Source organism: Canis lupus, chromosome 9 (genome assembly GCF_011100685.1).
Source record: "Canis lupus familiaris isolate Mischka breed German Shepherd chromosome 9, alternate assembly UU_Cfam_GSD_1.0, whole genome shotgun sequence".
Lineage (NCBI taxonomy): Eukaryota > Metazoa > Chordata > Mammalia > Carnivora > Canidae > Canis > Canis lupus.
The window spans coordinates 25,243,030-25,265,082 of NC_049230.1; the positions used below are offsets into that span (position 1 = coordinate 25,243,030).

The following is a 22,053-nucleotide window of genomic DNA, read 5'->3' on the forward strand; positions in this document are numbered from 1 at the left end:
ACACAAAAGTGCCACTCACCCATCTGGAATGATCTGCTTTTTCTTCTGTCTCTCCTCATCTACCATGTTTGGGGGCCAGTTTGCCAACCAACATCAGAGTGTTTTTTTTTTTTTTTAAGATTTTATTTATTTATTCATGAGAGACACACAGGGAGAGGCAGAGACACAGGAGAGGGAGAAGCAGGCTCCCTGCAGGGAGCCCGATGTGGGACTTGATCCTAGTCTCCAGGATCACGCCCTGAGCCAAAGGCAGGCGCTAAACCGCTGAGCCACCCAAGGATCCCAGCATCAGAGTATTTTGTCACTACCTCTTCAGTCCTCTAACACCTGAACTTCTTTTTCTTCCAACATCCATGTATTGAGCATGAGCAAGGGCTGAATTTGGGGAGGAGGGGGAGTAGTGCCTGTAGATCAGAAAACACTCCCACCACTCAAGGCAATCATCACTCAGCCAGTCAAGGAATAGCACCTACTCTGAGCAGCCCTGTGTGAAGCTGGGAGCATAGCAGAATGAACAGGTAATGGCTGCATTCCTCTGGAGCTAAGAATTGGCCATCAGGCACCAGCACTTTGGTAGGGTGTCAGAAATCATCTGACTTCCTTCTTCGCTGAGCACCCCTCCTCTTAGCCAAGAGCAATGCTTTAATTGGACCAGGATGCAAAGCTGGCTTAATCAGTCTTTCAAAGAATCCCTTTCAGAAGGCTCATGTATGGCACCGGGATCTACTGGATGCATCTGAGTTCCTTATGGGCCACTCAAAGCTTCTTCCACAAGGGCAAGTAGAAAAGAGCCTGATTATCAAAGAGAAAGAGTTTGGCCGGTGGCCAAGCCACACCAGGGCCGGAAGTGGTTGTACTGGGCAATGGGAATGGCTGGAAGGACCAAGATGGTTAAATTACTTAAGATCTTGATAATTTGTCAAAGTGGTAGCTGGCTCTGGGCCCACAGCTGGGGAGAAGTGGAGGTCTTGTCCTGATGGTAAAACAGTAACCAAGTACAGAGACAAAGCCTGAGGTCACCCACGGGGACTACTTTCCTTTTTTTTTTTTTTTTTTTTTAAGGGATAAAGGTTTATTAAGTAAAGATACAGAATACAGAGAAAGCTCTCAGGAGGGAGAGGGGTCCCAACAGGGTTGCCTGACAGACAACTTTCCGATCAACCCCAGACAGCATGTGGAGAGAGATGTGCAGGCCTGGCCACACATCCATGCTCCAGGTAGTCTTCAGGGGCCATTTCTTCTCTACCTCTTGGGGCAGCAGCGAACACTCTGCTTGGCTCTGAGTCTACACCCAGGGACCACCACCTGCCTCTGCCATGGAGAGCTGGTGTCAGAGCTCCTGGCTGGGTCAGGCTGAGAAACAGCAAACATGTCTTTGCTTAGCTAACTTTCCCTTCCTGCTAGTCACCCTTAGAGCAAACAGACACTGCCAGTCCCAGAAGATTCATCCTGGACAGGATATCACAGGTCACAAGGTTTCCTTGAGGCAGAAGTTAGGGTTGAATGAACCCAGTCCCCACTTCTAAGTCACAAGAAAAGTCCTCCTGTTTGGGCAGAGCTGCTGAGGCAGGAGCTACAGTGGAGCCAGCCCTGACTCACCTTTATAGACCCAACTCCTGGGAGCCGGTTCTAGCTCCATCCCTGGCCACAGAAGTTTGAACAACTCATGAAATCTTTCTGGGGCTGGGTTTTCACATCTGAGAGGCAGCTCACAGCATTATCACTGGGGTTGAATTAAGGAGGATAATGTAGGTGACAGCCTTTTGTAAACAATGAGGACTTTGTACTACTTGCACATGGCCAGTGTGATGCTTTTACTAATTAATCTTTTCCAGGAAAGCATAATAACCTTCTTCCAACTGTTTCTAGAATACAGTCATCATTAATTGCTGCCTCAGAACTCCCTTCCTGCAAGTTTTTCTTTTCTTTTTTTAAAAGATTTTATTTATTCATGAGAGACCCACACAGAGAGGCAGAGACATAGGCAGAGGGAGAAGCAGACTCCCTGCAGGGAGCCTGATGTGGGGCTTGATCCCAGGACCTTGGGATCGTGACCTCAGCGAAAGGCAGACACTCAATCACTGAGCCACCCAGGCGCCCAGTTTTTCTCTTTTCTGCTGGCTGTTGAGAAGCTTGGAGCTGAACTTGAGACTCACCTGTACCAAGATTGCAGATCCCTATGGCATTTCTTTCTACTCTTTCTGGGCTTACCTGGTTTGACGGATTGGACTATCATTTTTATTTACACGGCCTTCTATTGTATGCATCTGTCTTAAATCCTCTTCGGGACACAGCAGAGTATAATTAAGTACACACTGTATCAAAATAGGAACACCGGTCTTTTGCCAAGCATTTTGCCTGCTATTCTGTTTGCTTAAAAAAAGGTAGGGTTTGCAATATAAGCTAGATCATGGTAAAACACAGTAGAGTCACATCGGAGCGGAACCCAGGACGCTGCCCTACACTGTGCAGGGGAGGGTGAAGGCGCGCCAAAGGCAAAACTCTGCGGCTGCGGCTGGGCTGCGGCTGCGAGCGGAGGGTGGGTTAGGGGTAGCGGCGGGGCTCGGGTCCCCTGCATCCTGTTTCGCCCGGAGGATAATGGAGGGGCTGCAGTGGTCAGGGAGGCTAGAGGTGACCACATGGTTTGTGTCGCTCTTTAAGGGGGAGGCAGAAGTCCCTTTACCAGCCGAGGAGGAGGAGAAGAGGTCCCAGACTAAGGCTGGGAGATGGCGAGAGAAGGGCGGGGACGGATCGCAGCCTGGGGCGGGGAGCCCTGGGGTTCCCCGCGGAGCGAGGAGCGGCGGGAGGAGGGAAGCGCGCGCCGCGGTGACCGCGCTCCTGTCCAGCGCCTCCCAGCCTCTGGCCCTGCGGGGGTTGGGTGATGCGCTGAACCGACGCGCCCTGTCACCTCGGGCCACCGACGCGGCGGAGACTGGCCCGCTCGGGACAGCAAACGCTCCACTCGCCGGCGGCTCCCCAGTGCCCCGGCCGCGGTTCCCATCGCAGCCCCTCCACCTACTGGCTGATCGCCCCACGTTGCCTCAGTTTCCCCGTCCCCAAAGTCGGGCTAATAATTGTACTCGCTCCTCTTAGGGCCGTTGTGACGAATAAACGGCACAACGCAAATAAAGCGTGTAGCGCCGAGCGGGTTCCCCGCAGGTATCCCCGGAGGGGCTGTGGCTTTCTCCGCACCTCCTCCAGGTCCCCAGGGCGTGGGCCCGTGGCGGGTCAGTGTGTGCGAGGCTCAGGGGTCCCCAAGCCAGGACGCAGGCGCACGGGCGGACTGGCCCCCTGGGCGCACCGCGGAGCCAGGGGTGGGCGGGCGTTGGGGCGCGGTGGGCGGGGACCCGCCTCCGTCTCCCGGCTTCCTCCACCTGCCCGGCTCCCGGGAATTTGCCGGGGGCGGTCGGCGGGGTGGCGGTCGCGCACTGCAGCGTGGCCAGCGGCGGGATTCGGGATGACCTGGTGCCGGTGAGTGTCCCGGGCGCAGACAGCAATGGGAAGTGGACCTTGGAGGGCGCGCTGCCGGCGGCCGGGGACGCCGCGGGCTCCAGACTCAGCCCGACCTGTCCCCCCCGCGGCCCCCGCCCCCGCAAGAGAGCGAGCCCCGGTTCTTTCCCCAACGCCGCACCCCCAGGGGGCCCTGGTTTTCCAGTTGGGAGAACTGGACCCGGAGGTCGCCTCAGGTGGCTGGGGGTGTCGCGTAGACATCCCGAGCGTGGGATTCGGCCGGGGAGGGTGGCGCGGCTTGGGCCCCGGGGGCTCTGACCTGGGGGACCGCGGGCTCCGGGCGGACGGGCAGCCGAGGCGGCTCCGAAAACGGCCCGAGCAGTCGGGGGCTTTAGCAAGTCGGGTTTCGGGTGCCCCGGCGCGCGGCCTCCCGGCAGACGCAGAGGCAGCGGCTGTCCTGTAGCCCGGGGCGCTGAAGAGCCCGAGGACCAGCGGAATAATCACGGGGAGAAGCAGATCTGATTTCGCGTTTATAGCCTACCGAAAAGGCTCACACTGCGTTCTGTGCCTTTGTTCTCCAAAGTTTCTTTTCTTTTTTTTTTTTTTAATATGTGTTTATTCATTAGAGACACAGAGAGAGAGGCAGAGACACAGGCGAGGGAGAAGCAGGCTCCATGCAGGGAGCCCGACGCGGGACTCGAACCCAGATCTCCGGGATCATGCCCTGGCCGAAGGCGGCGCTAAACCGCTGGGCTCCCGGGCTGCCCTTAATTTTCAATAATTTTTTCATTTAACACTGACAAGACTGTCATCTTGCTTAATCTTGCAAAAGAGTGTTCGCGAGATGACTGATGTTGGGGGGGGGGGGTTGCACTCATGTTTTATAGGCATTAAAATGAAGCACAAGGGGCACCTGGGTGGCTCAGTGGTTCAGTATCTGCCTTTGGCTCAGGTCGTGATCCCGGGGTCCTGGGATCCAGTTCCGCCTGGGGCTCCCAGCAAGGAACCTGTTTCTCTGCCTCTGTCTCTGCCCATCTCTCTGTGTCTCTCATGAATAAATAAACAAAATCTTTTAAAAATAATAATAAAATGAAGCACAAGTTATACAGAGGAGGTGGCGGAGAGAGGGAAAGGGAGGCAACCCTTGTGACCACGAATGTTCCAGGGCCGGCTCTCATTCTAGTGTCCTTTCTTCCCCAGCATTTCCCCCACCCCACATTCCTTAATGCCAGACCGAGGAGTCCTGGCCTCAGGCGTGGTGCCAACTAATTTAAAGCTGCAAGGTCTTGGCAGAGTTGACTTTCCCTTCACATATGGACAGCTGGAAGGCACCAAAAGTCTTGGTTTCAATTGATGCTGTTTGCTAGCCTTATAGCTTTGTGATCTTAAGCCTGCTGGCTTCTGTGATTTGGGGGTATCTAACATTTCTTCCTCAGAGAAAATGAATTCTTTTAAACTTTTCTTTGCCTTTTTACTTTTCTTTTCTTTTTTAAGGTTATTTTTTAAGATTTTATTTATTTATTTATTTATTTATTTATTTATTTATTTATTTAGATTTCTTTTATTTACTTGAGAGAGAGAGCACACAAGCAGGGAGAGCTGCAAAGGGAGAAGGAGAAGCGGGCTCCCCACGGGGCAGGGAGACCAACTGGGGCTGGATCCCAGGACTCCAGGATCACGACCTGAACCTAAGGAAGACACTCAACCAGCTTAGTCACCCAGATGCCCCAAGCTTTTTGTTTTTGTTTTTTAAGGAATCTCTACATGCTAGTGGGGCTCAAACTCACCTCCGGGATAGCAAGAGTCCCAATGCTCCACTCACTGAGCCAGCTAGGTGCCCCTAGTTTTTTCTTTTTTAATTAAAAAATATCTGATTTGGGAGCACCTGAGTGGCTTAGTCGGTTAAGCATCCCACACTTGATCTTAGTTCAGGTGGTGATCTCAGAGTGAGTTGAGCCCCACTGGGTGTGGAGCCTACTTTTATTTTTATTTTTATTTTTTTTATCTTTTTATTTTTTTAACAATAAATTTATTTTTTATTGGTGTTCAATTTGCCAGCATACAGAACAACACCCAGTGCTCATCCCGTCAAGTGCCCCCCTCAGTGCCCATCACCCACTCACCCCCACCCCCCGCCCTCCTCCCCTTCCACCACCCCTAGCTCATTTCCCAGAGTTAGGAGTCTTTATGTTCTGTCTCCCTTCTTTAAAAAAAAAAAGGAGGGAACATCTGGGCGGCTCAGTGGTTAAGCACCTGTGTTTGGCTCCCCTCGTGATCCCGGGGTCCTAGGATCAAGTCCCGCATCAGGCTCCTCTGTGGAGAGGACCTCCTCTGTTTCTCCCTCTGCTTATGTCTTTGCCTCTCTCTGTGTCTCTCATGAATGAATAAAAAAATCTTAAAAAAAATTTTTTTGACTTTGAAATGGGTATTTCTAATTTTGTCCCTCTAGGACACACCCTACCAACCCTAGAAATGATCATCATGGTGCCAGGTGTAAACTCAGTAAATTGGTAAATTCATTTCTTTTCCCACACTATGGAGCACTCTTGTATTAGGTGTAGACCCTGTTCTAGATTGATCCAGTACTGCCCCCTCCCTAGATTGACACTCAACCACTAAGCCACCCTGGTGCCCCAAAATTTTAAAATTTTTTATTAGAGAGAGTGAAAGAGAAAGAGGGGTAAGGCAGAGGGAGAGAGAGAATCCCAAGCAGGCTTCATGTCTAGCACAGAGCCCCATGTGGGACTCTTGATCTCACCATCCTGAGATCATGACCTGAGCCAAAATCAAGAGTTGGAGGCTTAACAGACTGAGCCCCCCAGGTTCCCCAGGAGCTTTTGTTTAATATGAGTTTTATCTATTCCTGTTACCACATGAAACATTAAAACAGAAAATTTAGAAAAATGTATTTGTTAAGTCGTTAAAAATAGCAATCGTCAACCTACCAGATGTTAACATAATGCATTTTTATTTATTTTAAAATTTAATTTTATTTAAATTCAATAATTAACATAGTATATTATTAGTTTCAGAAGTAGAGTTCAGTGATTAATCAATTGTGTATAACACCCACTGCTCATTACATCACATGCCCTCTTTAATGCCTATCACCCAGTTACCCCATCTCCCATCCCTCTCCCTCCAGCAACCCTGTTTGTTTCTTATGGTTAAGAGTCTCCTATGGTTTGTCTCCCTCTCTGATATTGTCTTGTTTTATATTTCCCTCCCTTCCCCTATGATCCTGTTTTGTTTCTTAAATTCCACATATGAGTGAAATTGTGTAATTGTCTTTCTCTGATTGACTTATTTTGGTTAGCATAATACACTTTAGTTCCATCCACATCGTTGCAAATGGCAAGATTTATTTTCTTGGTGGCTGAGTAATATTCCATTGGGGACATTTTCCCCAGATCCTTCTGTCATGTGTTCAGAGGAGTTTTTAGGAGGCCTGCATGACTGAGCAACCTTCAACCTTGACACAAACTAAACCATTTGCAAGTTCAATGAAGACAAGAAAAGGAAACACAAGCAAAGAAATGGGTGGTTGAAAACACAAGCAAAGAAATAATTAACTTCTAAAAACAATCGTTTTGACAGATAAAGTAATATGCTCAGAGAGATGGTATCACTAGTTCAAGGTTACCCAGCTGGAAACTAGAAGAGCTCTGACTCAAAATCAAGATTTATGACTTGTACTATTTTGCCAGAGTGGCTGAGTAATATGAAATGCCATGAGCAAGGTTAAAAGTGACCAGGATTACCTTTGCATATGGACATTTTCAAATTTTAGAAAGTCTTTCTCCCTTGTCTCTCTCTCTCTCTCTGCCCCCACCTCTCCCCCTCCTTCTATCCCCTCTTTCTCACCCTAGAGAGAATTTGTTTATGTGATTTGTCCCCCCTTATTAAATGCTGTGTTCCTCGAGGAAAGGGACCACAGTTGGGTTTCTTTCCATTCTCTTGCTGCCTAGTGAAGTGCCAGGCATAGTTGGCACTCCCCGTTGAATGGATGTAAGTTAATTCTATGAAGAAAGAGATTAGAGACAGAGCTTTGATTAAACGTGTTGTTCCCTGGCTCAGATTCTACCTTCAGAGATTATTTCTAGGGCGTGAAAATCGTCCTGGCCCACCTCAACCAGTAGGTTCCACACAGCCCACCCCCTCTGCCAAAGGGGCTCCTCCACTGTGCCATCTTGAGTGCAGTATGGTTCTACGCTGTGGGCTGTTAGCCACATGCATGGCCTCTTCCTGACATTCACGGTGGCCTTGGTGGATGGTTCTGATCCATAACGGCTGACCCCGGTGGGTAGCTGGTGGCGCTGGACTTCTATAATGAAGAAGTTAAGGGAGGGTGGAATGCCATGCTAGAATGCCAGTTTTATGAAGGCTCAATATGTTTTTTTTTTTTAAGTAAATGGTTGACAAAATAGAGGGTTAAGATCAGCAGGTCATTAGGGGATTTTATGGAAGATGTTGCTATAATATATTTCTAAGTATTGCTTTTCTAGCTACTTCCCCAAGATTTTGATATGTAGTATTTTTCTTTTTTTTTAAGATTTTTTTATTTATTTATTCATAGAGACAGAGAAAGAGAGAGGCAGAGACACAGGCAGAGGGAGAAGCAGGCTCCACGCAGGGAGCCTGACATGGGACTCGATCCCGGGTCTCCAGGATCACACCACGGGCTGAAGGCGGTGCTAAACCACTGCGCCACCAGGGCTGCCCAATATGTAGTATTTTTCATTTTCATTTATGTCACACCACTAATTTCCACTGCAATTTCTTCTTTGACCTGTGATTACTTAGAGGTGTATTTCTGAATTTCTAAGAACAGAGATTTTTCTAGTTACTTTTTTTTTCTAAAGATTTTATTTATTTATTCATGAGAGATACACACACACAGAGAGGCAGAGACACAGGCAGAAGGGAGAGGCAGGCTCCACGCAGGGAGCCTGATGTGGGACTCGATCCCGGGTCCCCAGGATCACACCCTGGGCTGAAGGCGGTGCTAAACCGCTGAGCCACCTGGGCTGCCCTCTAGTTACATTTTTAATTTTGCTGCTAGCTTAATTGCATGGGGGCCAGAAAATAGATTCTTGATTATTTAAATTCTTTGAAATTTTATTTATTTTTAAAGATTTATTTATTTATTTATTTATTTATTTATTTATTTATTTATTTATTTATTTATGATAGACACAGAGGGGCGGGGGCAGAGACACAGGCAGAGGGAGAAGCAGGCTCCATGTCGGGAGCCCGATGCAGGACTCGATCCCGGGACTCCAGGATTGCGCCCTGGGCCAAAGGCAGGCGCTAAACCACTGAGCCACCCAGGGATCCCCCAATTCTTTGAAATTTTATTTTATTTTATTTTTTATTATTTTTTTAATAATAAACTTATTTTTTATTGGTGTTCAATTTGCCAACATACAGAATAACACCAATTCTTTGAAATTTTAGACTTCATTCCTGATCCAACATTCATGAGGTTTTGTGTATGTATGAAAGGAATGTGTATTCTGCATGTAATATTCTGTATGTTTTTTGTATCAAGTTTGATGATTGGTTCATATAATCTGAATGGTTGCTAATTTCTTGTTTGTTTGCTCTAATGGCTAGGGAGGATAGTATGTTAAAATCTCTCACTGTGATTGTTGATTTGTCTATTTTTTCTTGTAATGCTTTCAGTATTTTCTTTTATATATTTTGGGACACTGATATTAGGAAAAGGAATTTCTTCTTGTGAACTGAATATTTTACAACTTTGAAGTATCTGTGGTTTGGTTTTTTGTCTTTAAAATCTACTTCATGGGGATCCCTGGGTGGCACAGCGGTTTAGCGCCTGCCTTTGGCCCAGGGCGCGATCCTGGAGACCCAGGATCGAATCCCACTTCGGGCTCCCAGTGCATGGAGCCTGCTTCTCCCTCTGCCTGTGTCTCTGCCTCTCTCTCTCTCTCTCTCTCTGTGTGTGTGTGTGACTGTCAAAAATAAATAAAAATAAAATAAAATAAAATAAAATAAAATAAAATAAAATAAAATAAAATAAAATAAAATAAAATAAAATAAAATCTACTTCAGGTGGGCAGCCCTGGTTGCTCAGCGGTTTAGCGCTGCCTTCAGCCCAGGGCCTGGTCCTGGAGACCCGGGATCAAGTCCCACGTCGGGCTCCCTGCATGGAGCCTGCTTCTCCCTCTGCCTGTGTCTCTGCCTCTCTCTCTCTCTGTCTCTCTCTCTGTGTCTCTCATGAATAAATAAAATCTTTTAAAAAATGAAATAAAATCTACTTCAGGGACGCCTGGGCAGCTCAGCGGTTAGGTGTCTGCCTTTGGCTCAGGTTGTGATCCTGGGGTCTGGGGATCAAGTCCCATACTGGACTCCCCACAGGGAGCCTGCTTCTCCCTCTGCCTATGTCTCTGCCTCTCTCTGTGTGTCTCTCATGAATAAATAAATAAAATCTTTAAATAAAATAAAATTACATGGTATTTTTAATCCTTTTCCTGGGTAATGCAAACACTTCGAAATACTTTTAATCTGTTTACTGCCTTTCCTGACTTATTTTGCTTTCTTTTTCTTTCTCTTTTTCTCTCTTTCTCTTTTTTTCTTTTTCTTTTTCTTTCTTTTTTTTTTTTTTTTTGGTTCTATGGTATACAAAACAGTATTATTACTTTATGTAGTCAGTAATTACCTGGATTTACCCACTTATTTGCCATTTTGATTTCTCTTCAACCTTTCCTTATGACCTCCCACCTAGGACAGCGTGTTTGCTGTTGTTCCTTTGCTAGTGACAAGTTCCTTCAAATGCTGTTCGTCTGAAAATGTTGTCTCACCTTCATCCTTGAATTTTTTTTCTGGTGCGGAAGGTATTTCAATGTCTCTGGCTTCCCATGTATCCTCTGGGAAAGTCAGCTAGCAACCTCTTTTGAACGTAATCTTTTCTTCTCTGGCTGCTTTTAAAAGATTGGTCTCCTTTAATTTTCGGCATTTTTGCTTTGATGTCGTTCGGTGTGTATTTATTTTAACATTTCCCTGCCTGTGGCTTGTAGAACTTCTGGAAAGCATGCAATGAGGTCTCTCATTAGTTTTGAACGTTTTTAACCATCTTTTCTTCAAATATTACTCTACTCCATCCTCTCCTCCTATACTTGCTGCATCCTCTATATCCTTATTTCTTTCCAGTTATTTATTTTTCAGGAAGATTTTGGTTTTTTAAGTAATCTCTACATCCAACGTAGGGCTTGAACCCACAACCCTAAGATCAAGAGTCACATGCTCGGGGGGATGCCTGGGTGGCTCAGCAGTTTAGCGCCTGCCTTCCGCCCAGGGCATGATCCTGGAGTCCTGGGATCGAGTCCCACCGTGGGCTCCAGTCCCACCGTGGGCTCCCTGCATGGAGCCTGCTTCTCCCTCTGCCTGTCTCTCTCTGTGTGTGTCTCTCATGAATAAATAAATAAAATCTTAAAAAAAAAAAAAAAAAGAGTCACATGCTCTACTAACTGAGCCAGCCAGGTGCTCCTTTCAGGTAATTGAAAATCCTTTCTTCTTCCACCTTTCATTTTGGTGGTTGCCTTCTGCTTTGTCTTCTAGTCTTGTCTAATTGTTAAATTTAACCACTAAGCCATCAAAACTGTTATTTTATTTTTTACTTCAAAAATTTCCATCTGGGGGATCCCTGGGTGGCGCAGCGGGTGAGCTCCTGCCTTTGGCCCAGGGCGTGATCCTGGAGACCCGGGATCGAATCCCACATCGGGCTCTCGGTGCATGGAGCCTGCTTCTCCCTCTGCCTGTGTCTCTGCCTCTCTCTCTCTCTCTCTCTCTCTCTCTGTGACTATCATAAAAAAAAAAAAAATTTCCATCTGGGTCTTTTTTGTACTCTTCAATTCTGTGTTGAAATACTCAAGGGATGCCTGGGTGGCTCAGCGATTGAGCATCTGCCTTTGGCCCAGGGCATGATCCCGGGATCTGGGATCGAGTCCCACATCGGGCAGGGAGCCTGCTTCTCTCTCAGCCTATGTCTCTGCCTCTCTCTTTGTGCCTCTCATGAATAAATATATAAAAAATCTTAAAAGGGGGGGGCAGCCCCAGTGGCACAGCGGTTTAGCGCCGCCTGCTGCCCAGGGCGTGATCCTGAACACCCGGGATCGAGTCTCATGTCAGGCTCTCTGTATGGTGCCTGCTTCTCCCTCTGCCTGTGTCTCTGCCTCTCTCTCTGTTTCTATAAATAAATAAATAAAATCTTAAAAAAAAAAAGAAATACTCAAATCATTAATTTACAATTCTCCAGCTTTGCAATACTACTAAGTTTACAATATGTCTGAGAATTCCAAATCAAGCCTCGTGTCTGGTTTGGTTTGAGCTGGGTGTTGCCTCATCTAAAAAATGTGATCTCCAGGATGCCTGGGTGGCTCAGCAGTTTGGTGCCGCTTTCAGTCCAGGGCGTGATCCTGGAGACATGGGATCGAGTCCCATGTCAGGCTCCCTGCATGGAGCCTGCTTCTTCTTCTGCCTGTGTTTCTGCCTCTCTCTCTGTTTCTCTCATGAATAAATAAATAAAATCTTTTTAAAAATGTGATCTCCATATGTGCTAAATATTGTCTTTACAAAATAGCTTGTGGAAATAATCTGAGATGTAGGCTGCCTCCAGAAATGACAGTTTATGTTTGGTTCTGCTAGACTCCGGGAGCATTGGCAAAATGTGATTGCCTCAGTTCAATTCCCAAGAGATGTTGGGCAGCCTAGCGGCCAAGCCTGTTTCAGCTTTACCCCTTTTCCTGGAGTAGTCCACTGAAGCTCCAAAGCAAAGAGAAGGGATTCTCCTGGGAACCCCAACCCTACCTCCACCAGTAGTGGATCTTGGGCTCTAATATTTATTCCCCTAATCATAAAAGGCTGAGAAAAGCATGCTCAGCCTCTCAGCTGCCCCCTTAGGAATTGGTAAACACATCAGAGGAAAAGCAACCTCATTCCTTAGCCTCCATTACCCATCGTCCAATCCTCCCCCTGTAATTCACTACCTTGGTAGCCATCTGAGTCCTTCAAGCAGACAGGTTTTTGGTTTTGCTTTTGGTTCAGCTGTTCCAGTTGTCAACAGTGGGAAAGTTGGTCTGAATTGCTCAGCCTGCTCGTACTGGAGGCAGAAGGCCCTCTTGCCGGTAAGGCTCTTAGATGAGCCAGTAGAGGAAGTGGAAACTCCATGAGACTGGTTTTGGACTCTTGCAGCAAGGATAGGGTATAGCTAATTTTAATTGAGCTCAAGAAAATAGAGCTGATATTATTTGTACTCCTAATAATATTGTGAAACAATTAATCATTATTACTATAGAATTACAGTTGATCCTGAAACAAAACAGGGATTATGCACACTGACTCCCCTGCCCATAACTCCTGCACCTTGAAAAATCCACGTATCTCTTTTGACTCCCCCAAAACTTAAGTACTAGTAGTCTCCTGTTGATGTGTCTATGTCTACAGTCTATGTATATGTTATATATGTATTCTTAAAGAATACCTAACCTCTTCTTTTTTCTCTTCTTGTATTTTTTGTTGTTGTTAAGATTTTATTTATTTATTCATGAGAGACACACAGAGAGAGACAGAGACACAGGCAGAGGGAGAAGCAGACTCCATGCAGGAAGCCAGATGTGGGACTCAATCCTGGGACTCCAGGATCACGCCCTGAGCCAAAGGCAGGCGCTCAACCACTGAGCCAACCAGGCGTCCCACTTTTTTGGTATTTTTAAGCTACAGTTTGTCTCCAAGTTTTTCAAATTGTGGCGGATCTCCAAAATATTTTCTAATATATTTATTGAGAAAAATCTGCATGTAAGTGGACTCACACAGTTTAAATCTGTGTTGTTCTATTTTGTCAATTGTATATAGTAATTCATAGTTATTATGTATATAACTTGAATGGGTTTCTGATACTTGCAACCCCAAATTCCCAACCATGGTATGCAAAAGCAGTGTGTATATACCACTTTTGCCTAAAATCTCACCAGAACTTATTTGGTTGTTAATAGGCATAAAATCCTATTTCAAAGTTATTTTAATTTTAATATTATTAACTTCCAGTGAGAACAAATATTTTCCTATGTGTTTGCCAGTAGATATACCTCTTCCTGGGTCAATTTTTCATATTCTGTGTCCACTTATTAATTGGTGTCTTAAAGTTTTTTGCATTAGTGAATTAAGATTAAATCTTTACTCTCCTATTTGTTAGGAACCATTTCAGTAGTCCAATATTACTATTTTTATTTCAGTGGTGTGTTTCACTGAGTAGATATTTTATTTATTTTTTAAAAGATTTTATTTATTTATTTATTTATTTATTTATTTATTTATTTATTTATTTATCACAGAGAGAGAGATCCCAAGCCACTCCTGCAGTTTCTGCATGGTCCCAAAGTTCTGCACCTGGCATAGGAGCACTGCTTGGCAGGGTTAAGTTATTTCACCTGACTTGAAGGGACAAGTTGCCACCAGCTGATCCAGATGACTGACTCATTTCCTTATCTCTCACTGACTTCATAAATTGCATTTGGCAATTTCTTGAATGTTTTTCAAATTTGCTCCAACCAGAATAGCAGACTCGTAGGATTATAATTTTAAGCAGTTCCCACTTAGTGACACGAACAGTGTAGTTGCATCATTGTAGAACACTTGTCGTTACTGGATAAAAATTCAGCTGCTTAGTATTTTACTGGTAATCTCCTACCAAACAGTTCCTATTTGTGACTGCATCACAAATGCTGTCCCTAGCTGGAACCAGGTTCTGTAAATCAGAACCCCAAAGTTGAGAGAGGTCTGATCACATGGCCCAACCTGAGTAAGAGAAGTAAACACTAATTTTCTGCATGTGTGTCTACCCAGGCATCCCCACAAAATTAATTCTTGATCACTGCAAAAAGTAAGAGAGAGTATAGGAATATGTTGATATAAGAACATCTTGATTAGCAGTACCTGGGTGTCTCAGTCGATTAAGCGTCTGCCTTCGGCTCAAGTCATGATCCCAGGGTCCTGGGATTGAGCCCTACATCACTATCTTTCTCTATCTTTCTCAAATAAATAAAATCTTAAAAAAGAAAAAAGAACATGTTGATTGAAAAATTCCTCACTGTAATCTGATTATTCACATTGACTATAATTAACAACTTGGTGTATATCATTTCAGATATTTTTTTCTGTGACTCTGTGACTACACACTTTAAATAGATATGTTGGTGGGCAGCCTGGGTGGTTCAGTGGTTTAGTGCCACCTTCAGCCCAGGGCATGATCCTGAAGACCCGGGATTGAGTCCCACATCGGGCTCCCTGTGTGGAGCCTGCTTCTCCCACTGCCTGTGTCTCTGCCTCTCTCTCTCTCTCTCTCTCTCTCTCTCTGTCTCATAAATAAATAATAAAAATCTTTAAAAAAAAAAAGACATGTTGGGCAGTCTGGGTGTATCCAATCCAATAAGGTCTTAGTTTTTTTGGTTTTTGTTTTTTTTAAAGATCTTATTTTTTTTTGTTTTTGTTTTTTTTAAAGATCTTATTTATTCATGAGAGACACAGACTCTCATGAATAAATAAATAAAATCTTTAAAATAATATATGCATTTCAATATTTATTTAGATATTTGAACTCTCACACGAGGGTTTTTCAAGCTGGTGAACATAAGACAAATTATTTCTCCCAAAGAACTATAACATAGGGCACCTGGGTGGCTCAGTGGTTGAGTGTCTGCCTTTGGCCCAGGGCATGATCCCGGGGTTCTGGGATCAAGTTCCACATTGGGCTCCCAGCAGGGAGCCTGCTTCTCCCTCTGCCTATGTTTCTGCCTCTGTCTTGCATGAATGGATAAATAAAATCTTTAAAAAAAAAAGGGGTGGGGGAGGTTCCCTGGGTGGCTCAGTGGTTTGGCGCCTGCCTTTGGCCCAGGGCGTGGTCCTGGAGTCCTGGGATGGAGTCCCACGTTGAGCTCCCGGCATGGGGCCTGCTTCTCCCTCCTCCTGTGTCTCTGCCTCTTTCTCTCTCTCTGTATCTATCATAAATAAAAATAAATAAATAAATCTTTAAAAAAAGAACTGTAACATACATTCCCAGACAACAGAAATATATAATTGAACTAATATTAACGTATATAATTTTTTAATAAACGGATTATCAAGTAATAAAACAAAAATTACCATAATAAAACAAATTATCAAGTATCTAAAAATTAGGTAACACAGCTCAGAAGGCATACGCAGGCCATCTCCTGTTTTTTGCAGGTTCATGTTATGCTACCTGGCTTTGATGAAAGACCTACATTAGTACTTACTCTTTTGTTAACGAAAAGAAATCCAAAGAGAATTTTTGCTTTTGTGAAAAAAGATGAAAAGCGAAAAAAAGGGTGAAAAGCAAAAAAAGCGCTCTCCATATGGTTTGCAAGCCCTCTGTAGAGAGGCGGCGCGCACCCTGAGCAGCCACAGTGGCGCCACCAAGCATCTTTCCTGGGAACTACACTCAGCATCTCAACATCAAGCCAACGGAGCTTTGCACTGTATGCGAGCACCTGTATTATCTCCATTTCTTTTGTGCATCCGTTAGCAAGATGTTCCTAAGGTATCAAAAAAGCCTAAGTGTAGTTTGGAGATCTGAGAACACTGAAAATTTTTCCGTATAAATTCATTCATGGTAATTGCCTCTTTGCTTTGTACCATTTCAAAGCCTTATGAAAGGTCTCATAGGATCACTCTCGTTTCAAAGAGTGGGTGAAACCTGTTATATATTAGACTTCTGCTCAATTCATTGGTAGAAACTCACTTCCTTTTTTTTAAAGGAGAGATTGGGAAGAAAAGAAAAAATATCACACTTCAAAAAAAGTGGTGAACAACTGATAGGTATATAAAAATTATGAGTTGTTCAGAAATTTTATAATTTAAAATTCATTTTAGTTTCAATAACAAAGTATCACTGCCTTTTACAAAATAGTTACTAAGTTAAAGGATATATTCTACATGTTTTGCACAAGACAAAAACAACCTTTTATTAAAAATATGAAGAGCCCTCTCATTTGTTTTCAGGCTTTCGCAGTTAAATTGCACACCATATGCAAACAATCAATGAACTGTACAACTTTTTTCCGAAGACTTTACAGTTGTGCTTCTTTACAATGCAGAGTTTCCAAATGGAGGTTTTCTTTTTTTTTTTTTTTAAGATTTTTATCTATTTATTTGAGAGAGAGAGGACAAGTAGGGGGAAGGGCAGAGGGAGAGGGAGAAGTAGACTCCCCGCTGAGAAGGGAGCCAGACCTGGGGCTTGATCCCAGGACCCAGAGATCATGACCTGAGCCCAAGGCAGACACTTTACCAACTGAGCCACCCAGTGCCCCAAATGGAGGTTTTCTATTATAGCACAAAATGAGATTTATAGAAAGGCAAAAAAAAAAAAAAAAATCACTGTAAGACTTGATTAAAATCCAACAAAAATCAGCGGTTGCATAAAGCTGACGGATGAGTGTTCACATCGGATGAGAGTGTTCATGGTTCCTGAGATTTTAATCTATAAGACACTAAAAATATATAAGTATTGTGCTGGGTATTTTGGTACTTAACCTCTATATTTTTTGGATGTTGGGCTGCCTAGCTGGTCAGTCGGTAGAGCATATGACTGTTGATCTGGGCATTTATGGGTTTCAGCCCCATGTTGTATGTAGAGATGACTTAAAAATAAAAATCTTAAAACATTTTTTTTTTGTCTTGGTTGTTGATAAGATTCTGGCATGGGAATAGATTTAAAGAAGATTCACAACTCAAGATTGCATGATTTCAGGATTTTCCCAAGTATCCAGATAGGACCAGGAGACCAGGATCGCATGGGCCACCTTCAGAGTCTTTGCCATATCTGGTCTCACACGTCTTTGCCTGGGTATTCTATACTTTCATGTTGTTAATTGGAACCAGATCTCTTCTTTCATTATGTTTGACCCATTGTCAATGGCATTTAGAAAACTGCTTAGTGTAGCTTTTAGAAGTGTGGTCTGGTTTCCTGCATCCATCACTGATTACACAAGTTACTTTTCCTGGGACGCCTGGGTGGCTCAGCGGTTGGGCATCTGCCTTTGGCCCGGGATCGAGTCCCACATCGGGCTCCCCACGTGGAGCCTGCTTCTCCCTCTACCTGTGTCTCTGTGTCTCTCATGAATAAATAAATAAAGTCTTTAAAAAAAAAAAGTTACTTTTCCTCTTGCAGCCTCAGCTAGGCACTGGGTGGAGTAATGCAACCTCTCTCATTATGTTGTTCTGCGAATTAAGTGCGATAATGCACACAAAGCTCTCAGCAGAGGTTTAGAACATAGTGAGTGGTCGGTCATTAGATGATAACTACAATAATTATTTTTATTTTTTATTAACTTTTTTTAAAGATTTTTATTTATTTATTCATGAGAGACACACAGAGAGAGAGAGAGGCAGAGACATAGGCAGAGAGAGAATCAGGCTCCATGTGAGGAGCCCGATGTGGGACTCCATCCCAGATCCCGGATCATGCCCTGAGCTGAAGGCAGATGCTCAACTGCTGAGCCACCCCGGTATCCCTTTATTGATTTTTTTCTTGAAAAGATTTTATTTTTAAGTAATCTCTACACCTATTGTGGGGATTGAATTTACAATCCCCAAATCAAGAGTTGCACACTCTACCAACTGAGCCAACCAGGTGCCCCTCTAATGATTATTTTTGAGAAATATTTATTTTGCACCTAGCTACCTGCAACCTACTACAATCTCACTATTTCCAATAGTTTTTCATTTAATACATTATAGTTTTTCAAGTACGCAATTATTTCATCTGTAAATAATGATACTTTTATTTCCCTTTCTGTCACACATCTTTTTTAACCCATAAGCTAATCTTACTGGGCTGATTAGGACTTTCATAACAATGTTAAATAATAGCAGTGGATATTCTTTTTTAAAAAAAGATATTATTTATTTGAGAGAGAGAGAGAGAGAGAACATGAGTGAGCAGAGAGGCAGAGGGAGGGAGAAGCAGACTTCCTGCTGAGCAGGGAGCCCAATGTGGGGCTGGATCCCAAGATCCCAGGATCATGACCTAAGTCAAAGGCAGATGCTCAACTGGCTGAGCCACCCACGTGCCCCCAGCAGTAGGTACAAGTTCCTAGCTATAGTAGAATTTTCCAGTGTTTCATCATTAAACATTTACTGATTTTTTGTTTGAAATGTAAATCTTGGAACACCTGGGTGTGTCAGTTGGATAAACATCCTACTCTTGATCTCAGCTTAGATCCTGATCTTAAGGTCATGAGTTCAAATCCCAAGTTGGGCTCCATGCTGGGCATGGAGCCTACTTAAAATAAAATAAAATAAAATAAAATAAAATAAAATAAAATAAAAATCCAAAAAAATGAAATGTAAATCTGTACCATGTTAAGAAAGGATACATCTGTTCTTAAAGGAGCCACTTATTTTTACCTGAGGAATTTTTTAAAATATTTTTTAAAAGACTTTATTTAGGCTGGGGAATTAATGTGGAGGTCGGAGTGGAAGCAGGTATGAGTGGGTCCAGCAGAAGGAGATATGGCTGTCAAAGTGTTTGGGTCCATTGGCAAGTGCAGCCCGGCCTTAGCTATTGCAGGAGGAGTGGTGAACTCTGCCTTGTATAATGTGGATGCTGGCCACAGAGCTGTCATCTTTGACCGGTTCCGTGGAGTACAGGACATTGTGGTAGGAGAAGGGACTCACTTTCTCATCCCTTGGGTATAGAAGCCTATTATCTTTGATTGCTGCTCTCGACCACGAAATGTACCAGTAATCACTGGTAGCAAAGATTTACAGAATGGCAACATCACCCTGCGCATCCTTTTCCGACCAGTCGCCAGCCAGCTTCCTCGCATCTTCACCAGCATTGGGGAGGACTATGATGAGCGGGTGCTACCGTCTATCACTACAGAGATCCTCAAGTCAGTGGTGGTGAGTGACAGGGCCTCAGCCTGGAGCCTAGAGCCCAGACCCTAAGAGATAGGTGGCAGGAAGAGTGTGGCAGTGGGTAGGTTGGCATGTGGCATGCAGTACTTTTCCTGGCCTTTCTGCTTCGTCATCATCCTGACTGGCTCCTCTGTCCTTCTTTGGAACCAGGCTCGCTTTGATGCTGGAGAACTGATCACCCAGAGAGAGCTGGTCTCCAGACAGGTGAGCGATGACCTAACAGAGCGAGCAGCAACCTTTGGGCTCATCCTGGATGACGTGTCTTTGATGCATCTGACCTTTGGGAAGGAGTTCACAGAAGCAGTAGAAGCCAAACAGGTGGCTCAGCAGGAAGCAGAGAGAGCCAGATTTGTGGTGGAAAAGGCTGAGCAGCAGAAGAAGGAGGCCATCATCTCCGCCGAGGGCGGCTCCAGGCAGCTGAGCTGATCGCCAACTCGCTCGCCACAGCAGGCGACGGCCTCATGGAGCTGCGCAAGCTGGAGGCTGCAGAGGACATCGCGTACCAGCTGTCACGCTCTCGGAACATCACCTACCTGCCGGCTGGGCAGTCTGTGCTCCTGCAGCTGCCTCAGTGAGCCCTGCCTGGCCTGCCCGGCCTCGGGCCCCCACATACCACATACCACCATCCTTCTGCCCCCACCCCAGAAATCACTGTGAGATTTCATGATTGGCTTAAAGTGAAGGAAATAAAAGTGAAATCACTTCAGATCTCTAAAAACAAACAAACAAAAACAAAAAAAAATATTTTTTAAAAAAAATTTTTATTTATTCATGAGAGACACAGAGAGAGAGAGAGAGGCAGAGACACAGGCAGAGGGAGAAGCAGGCTCCATGCAGGGAGCCCAACATGGGACTAGATCCTGGGTCTCCAGGATCAGGACCTGGGCTGAAGGCGGCGCTAAACTGCTGAGCCACCCGGGCTGCCCAGATTTTATTTTATTTTGAGGGAGAGCATGTGTGCATGTGGAGGGTGGGGAGGAGCAGAGGGAGCAGAAGTGAGAGAACCTCCAGCAGATTCCATGCTGAACACAGAGCCCAACTTGGGCTCAATCCCAGGACCCTGAGATCATGACCTGAGCTGAAACCAAGAATCAGACACTTTTTTTTTTTTTAATGTTCAGAATATACTTTTTTTTTTTAATTTTTATTTATTTATGATAGCCACACAGAGAGAGAGAGAGGCAGAGACACAGGCAGAGGGAGAAGCAGGCTCCATGCACCGGGAGCCCGATGTGGGATTCGATCCCGGGTCTCCAGGATCCTGCCCTGGGCCAAAGGCAGGCGCTAAACCGCTGCGCCACCCAGGGATCCCAAGAATCAGACACTTAACCAACTGAGCCACTCCTTACCTGAGGAGTTTTCGTTTATAAATCCCAAACTCTTATTTTTAAAATTGTCAACTGAAGAAAACTTGAAAGAAAGTTACCATGAGGGAATGCCTGAGTGGCTCAATGGTTGAGTGTCTGCCTTCAGCTCAGGGTGTGATCCTGGAGCCCCGGGATCAAGTTCCACATTGGGTTCCCTGCTTCTCCCTCTGCCTGTGTCTCTGCCTCTCCCTCCCTCTCTCTCTCTCTCTCTCTCTTTCTCTCTCTCTCTGTGTCTCATGAATAAATAAATAAAATCTTAAAAAAAAAAAAAAAAAGAAAGTTACCACGAGTACTCATACACCTTCTACCTGGAGCCAACAATTATTAAAAATAGAAAATTTTAATTAAAAAATTAGAACTTTGTACTTCTTTCCGTTTCAATGAGCTTGACAGCTTCTCAACATGTAGAGACTTCTCCAATGAGGTTGGTGTTGATATTAATGAATGTGGATTCTTGACATTGCATAATGAAATGCATTAACATTTGGAAGACCCAGCATAACTCAGAGCACCAATATTTTCCATATGACTAATGCACAATGCTATAAAATCATACATGAGTAAAAGATCGATTCAAAGTGCAAGTTAGATCAATGGATTTTAATGTAACAGAGCACAAAACAATCACTGATACGGTTTCAAGTTCCACATCATGATTACTAACCTTTTAAGTAACTTCTGGATTTTTGGTCTGGATTTTTGGTGTGTATCGAGATGAATAGCCACAATTATCTGAAAAAGTAAAATATTTCTCTCTTTTCCAACTACATATCTGAGGCTGTATTTCCTTCATATACTCCAACCAACAACATAAAACACTGAATGCATAAACAAATATGAGAATTCATTTTTCTTCTATTAAGCTAGACATTACAAAGATACGCAAAAATCTTAAAATGTTATACTTATCACTTCTTTTTGTTTTGAAAAATGTAGTTTTTTGCAAAAATATGTTAACATGTATTTGGTTCATTATTCTGTTAAGTGAGTAAATACTTAAAATTTTTTCTAATTTAATTTCCAAAGTGGTAAGCATTGATAGATGAAACCACAGAAACAAAGCTCTTGGGGTCCTTAGGAATTTTTAAAATTGTGAAGTGGGGGCACCCGGGTGGATCTTGATTTTGGCTTAGCTGGTGATCTCAGAGTGTGAGATCAAGCTCCATGTTGGACTCTGCACTCAGCACAGCATCTACTTGGGATTCTCTCTCTCCCTCTGTCCTTCCCCCCACTGGTGCACTCTCTCTCTTTCTCTCAAATAAATACAGTGGAGGGGTAC

At 44.3% G+C, this 22,053-nt stretch overlaps 1 protein-coding gene and 1 pseudogene across 1 annotated transcript in view; both read left to right on the forward strand.

The window, feature by feature from the left end:
• Positions 1 to 3,356: 3,356 nt before the first annotated feature.
• The window catches only part of B4GALNT2 (beta-1,4-N-acetyl-galactosaminyltransferase 2), a 51,402-nt gene continuing 32,705 nt past the window's right edge, over positions 3,357 to 22,053 (forward strand). Inside the window, exon 1 of the mRNA XM_038547611.1 lies at positions 3,357 to 3,471. Within this exon, the coding sequence (XP_038403539.1) occupies positions 3,458 to 3,471 (14 nt within the window). The 5' untranslated portion in view covers positions 3,357 to 3,457. The remainder of the gene's footprint in view (positions 3,472 to 22,053) is intronic.
• On the forward strand, positions 19,000 to 20,019 carry LOC609045 (annotated as a pseudogene).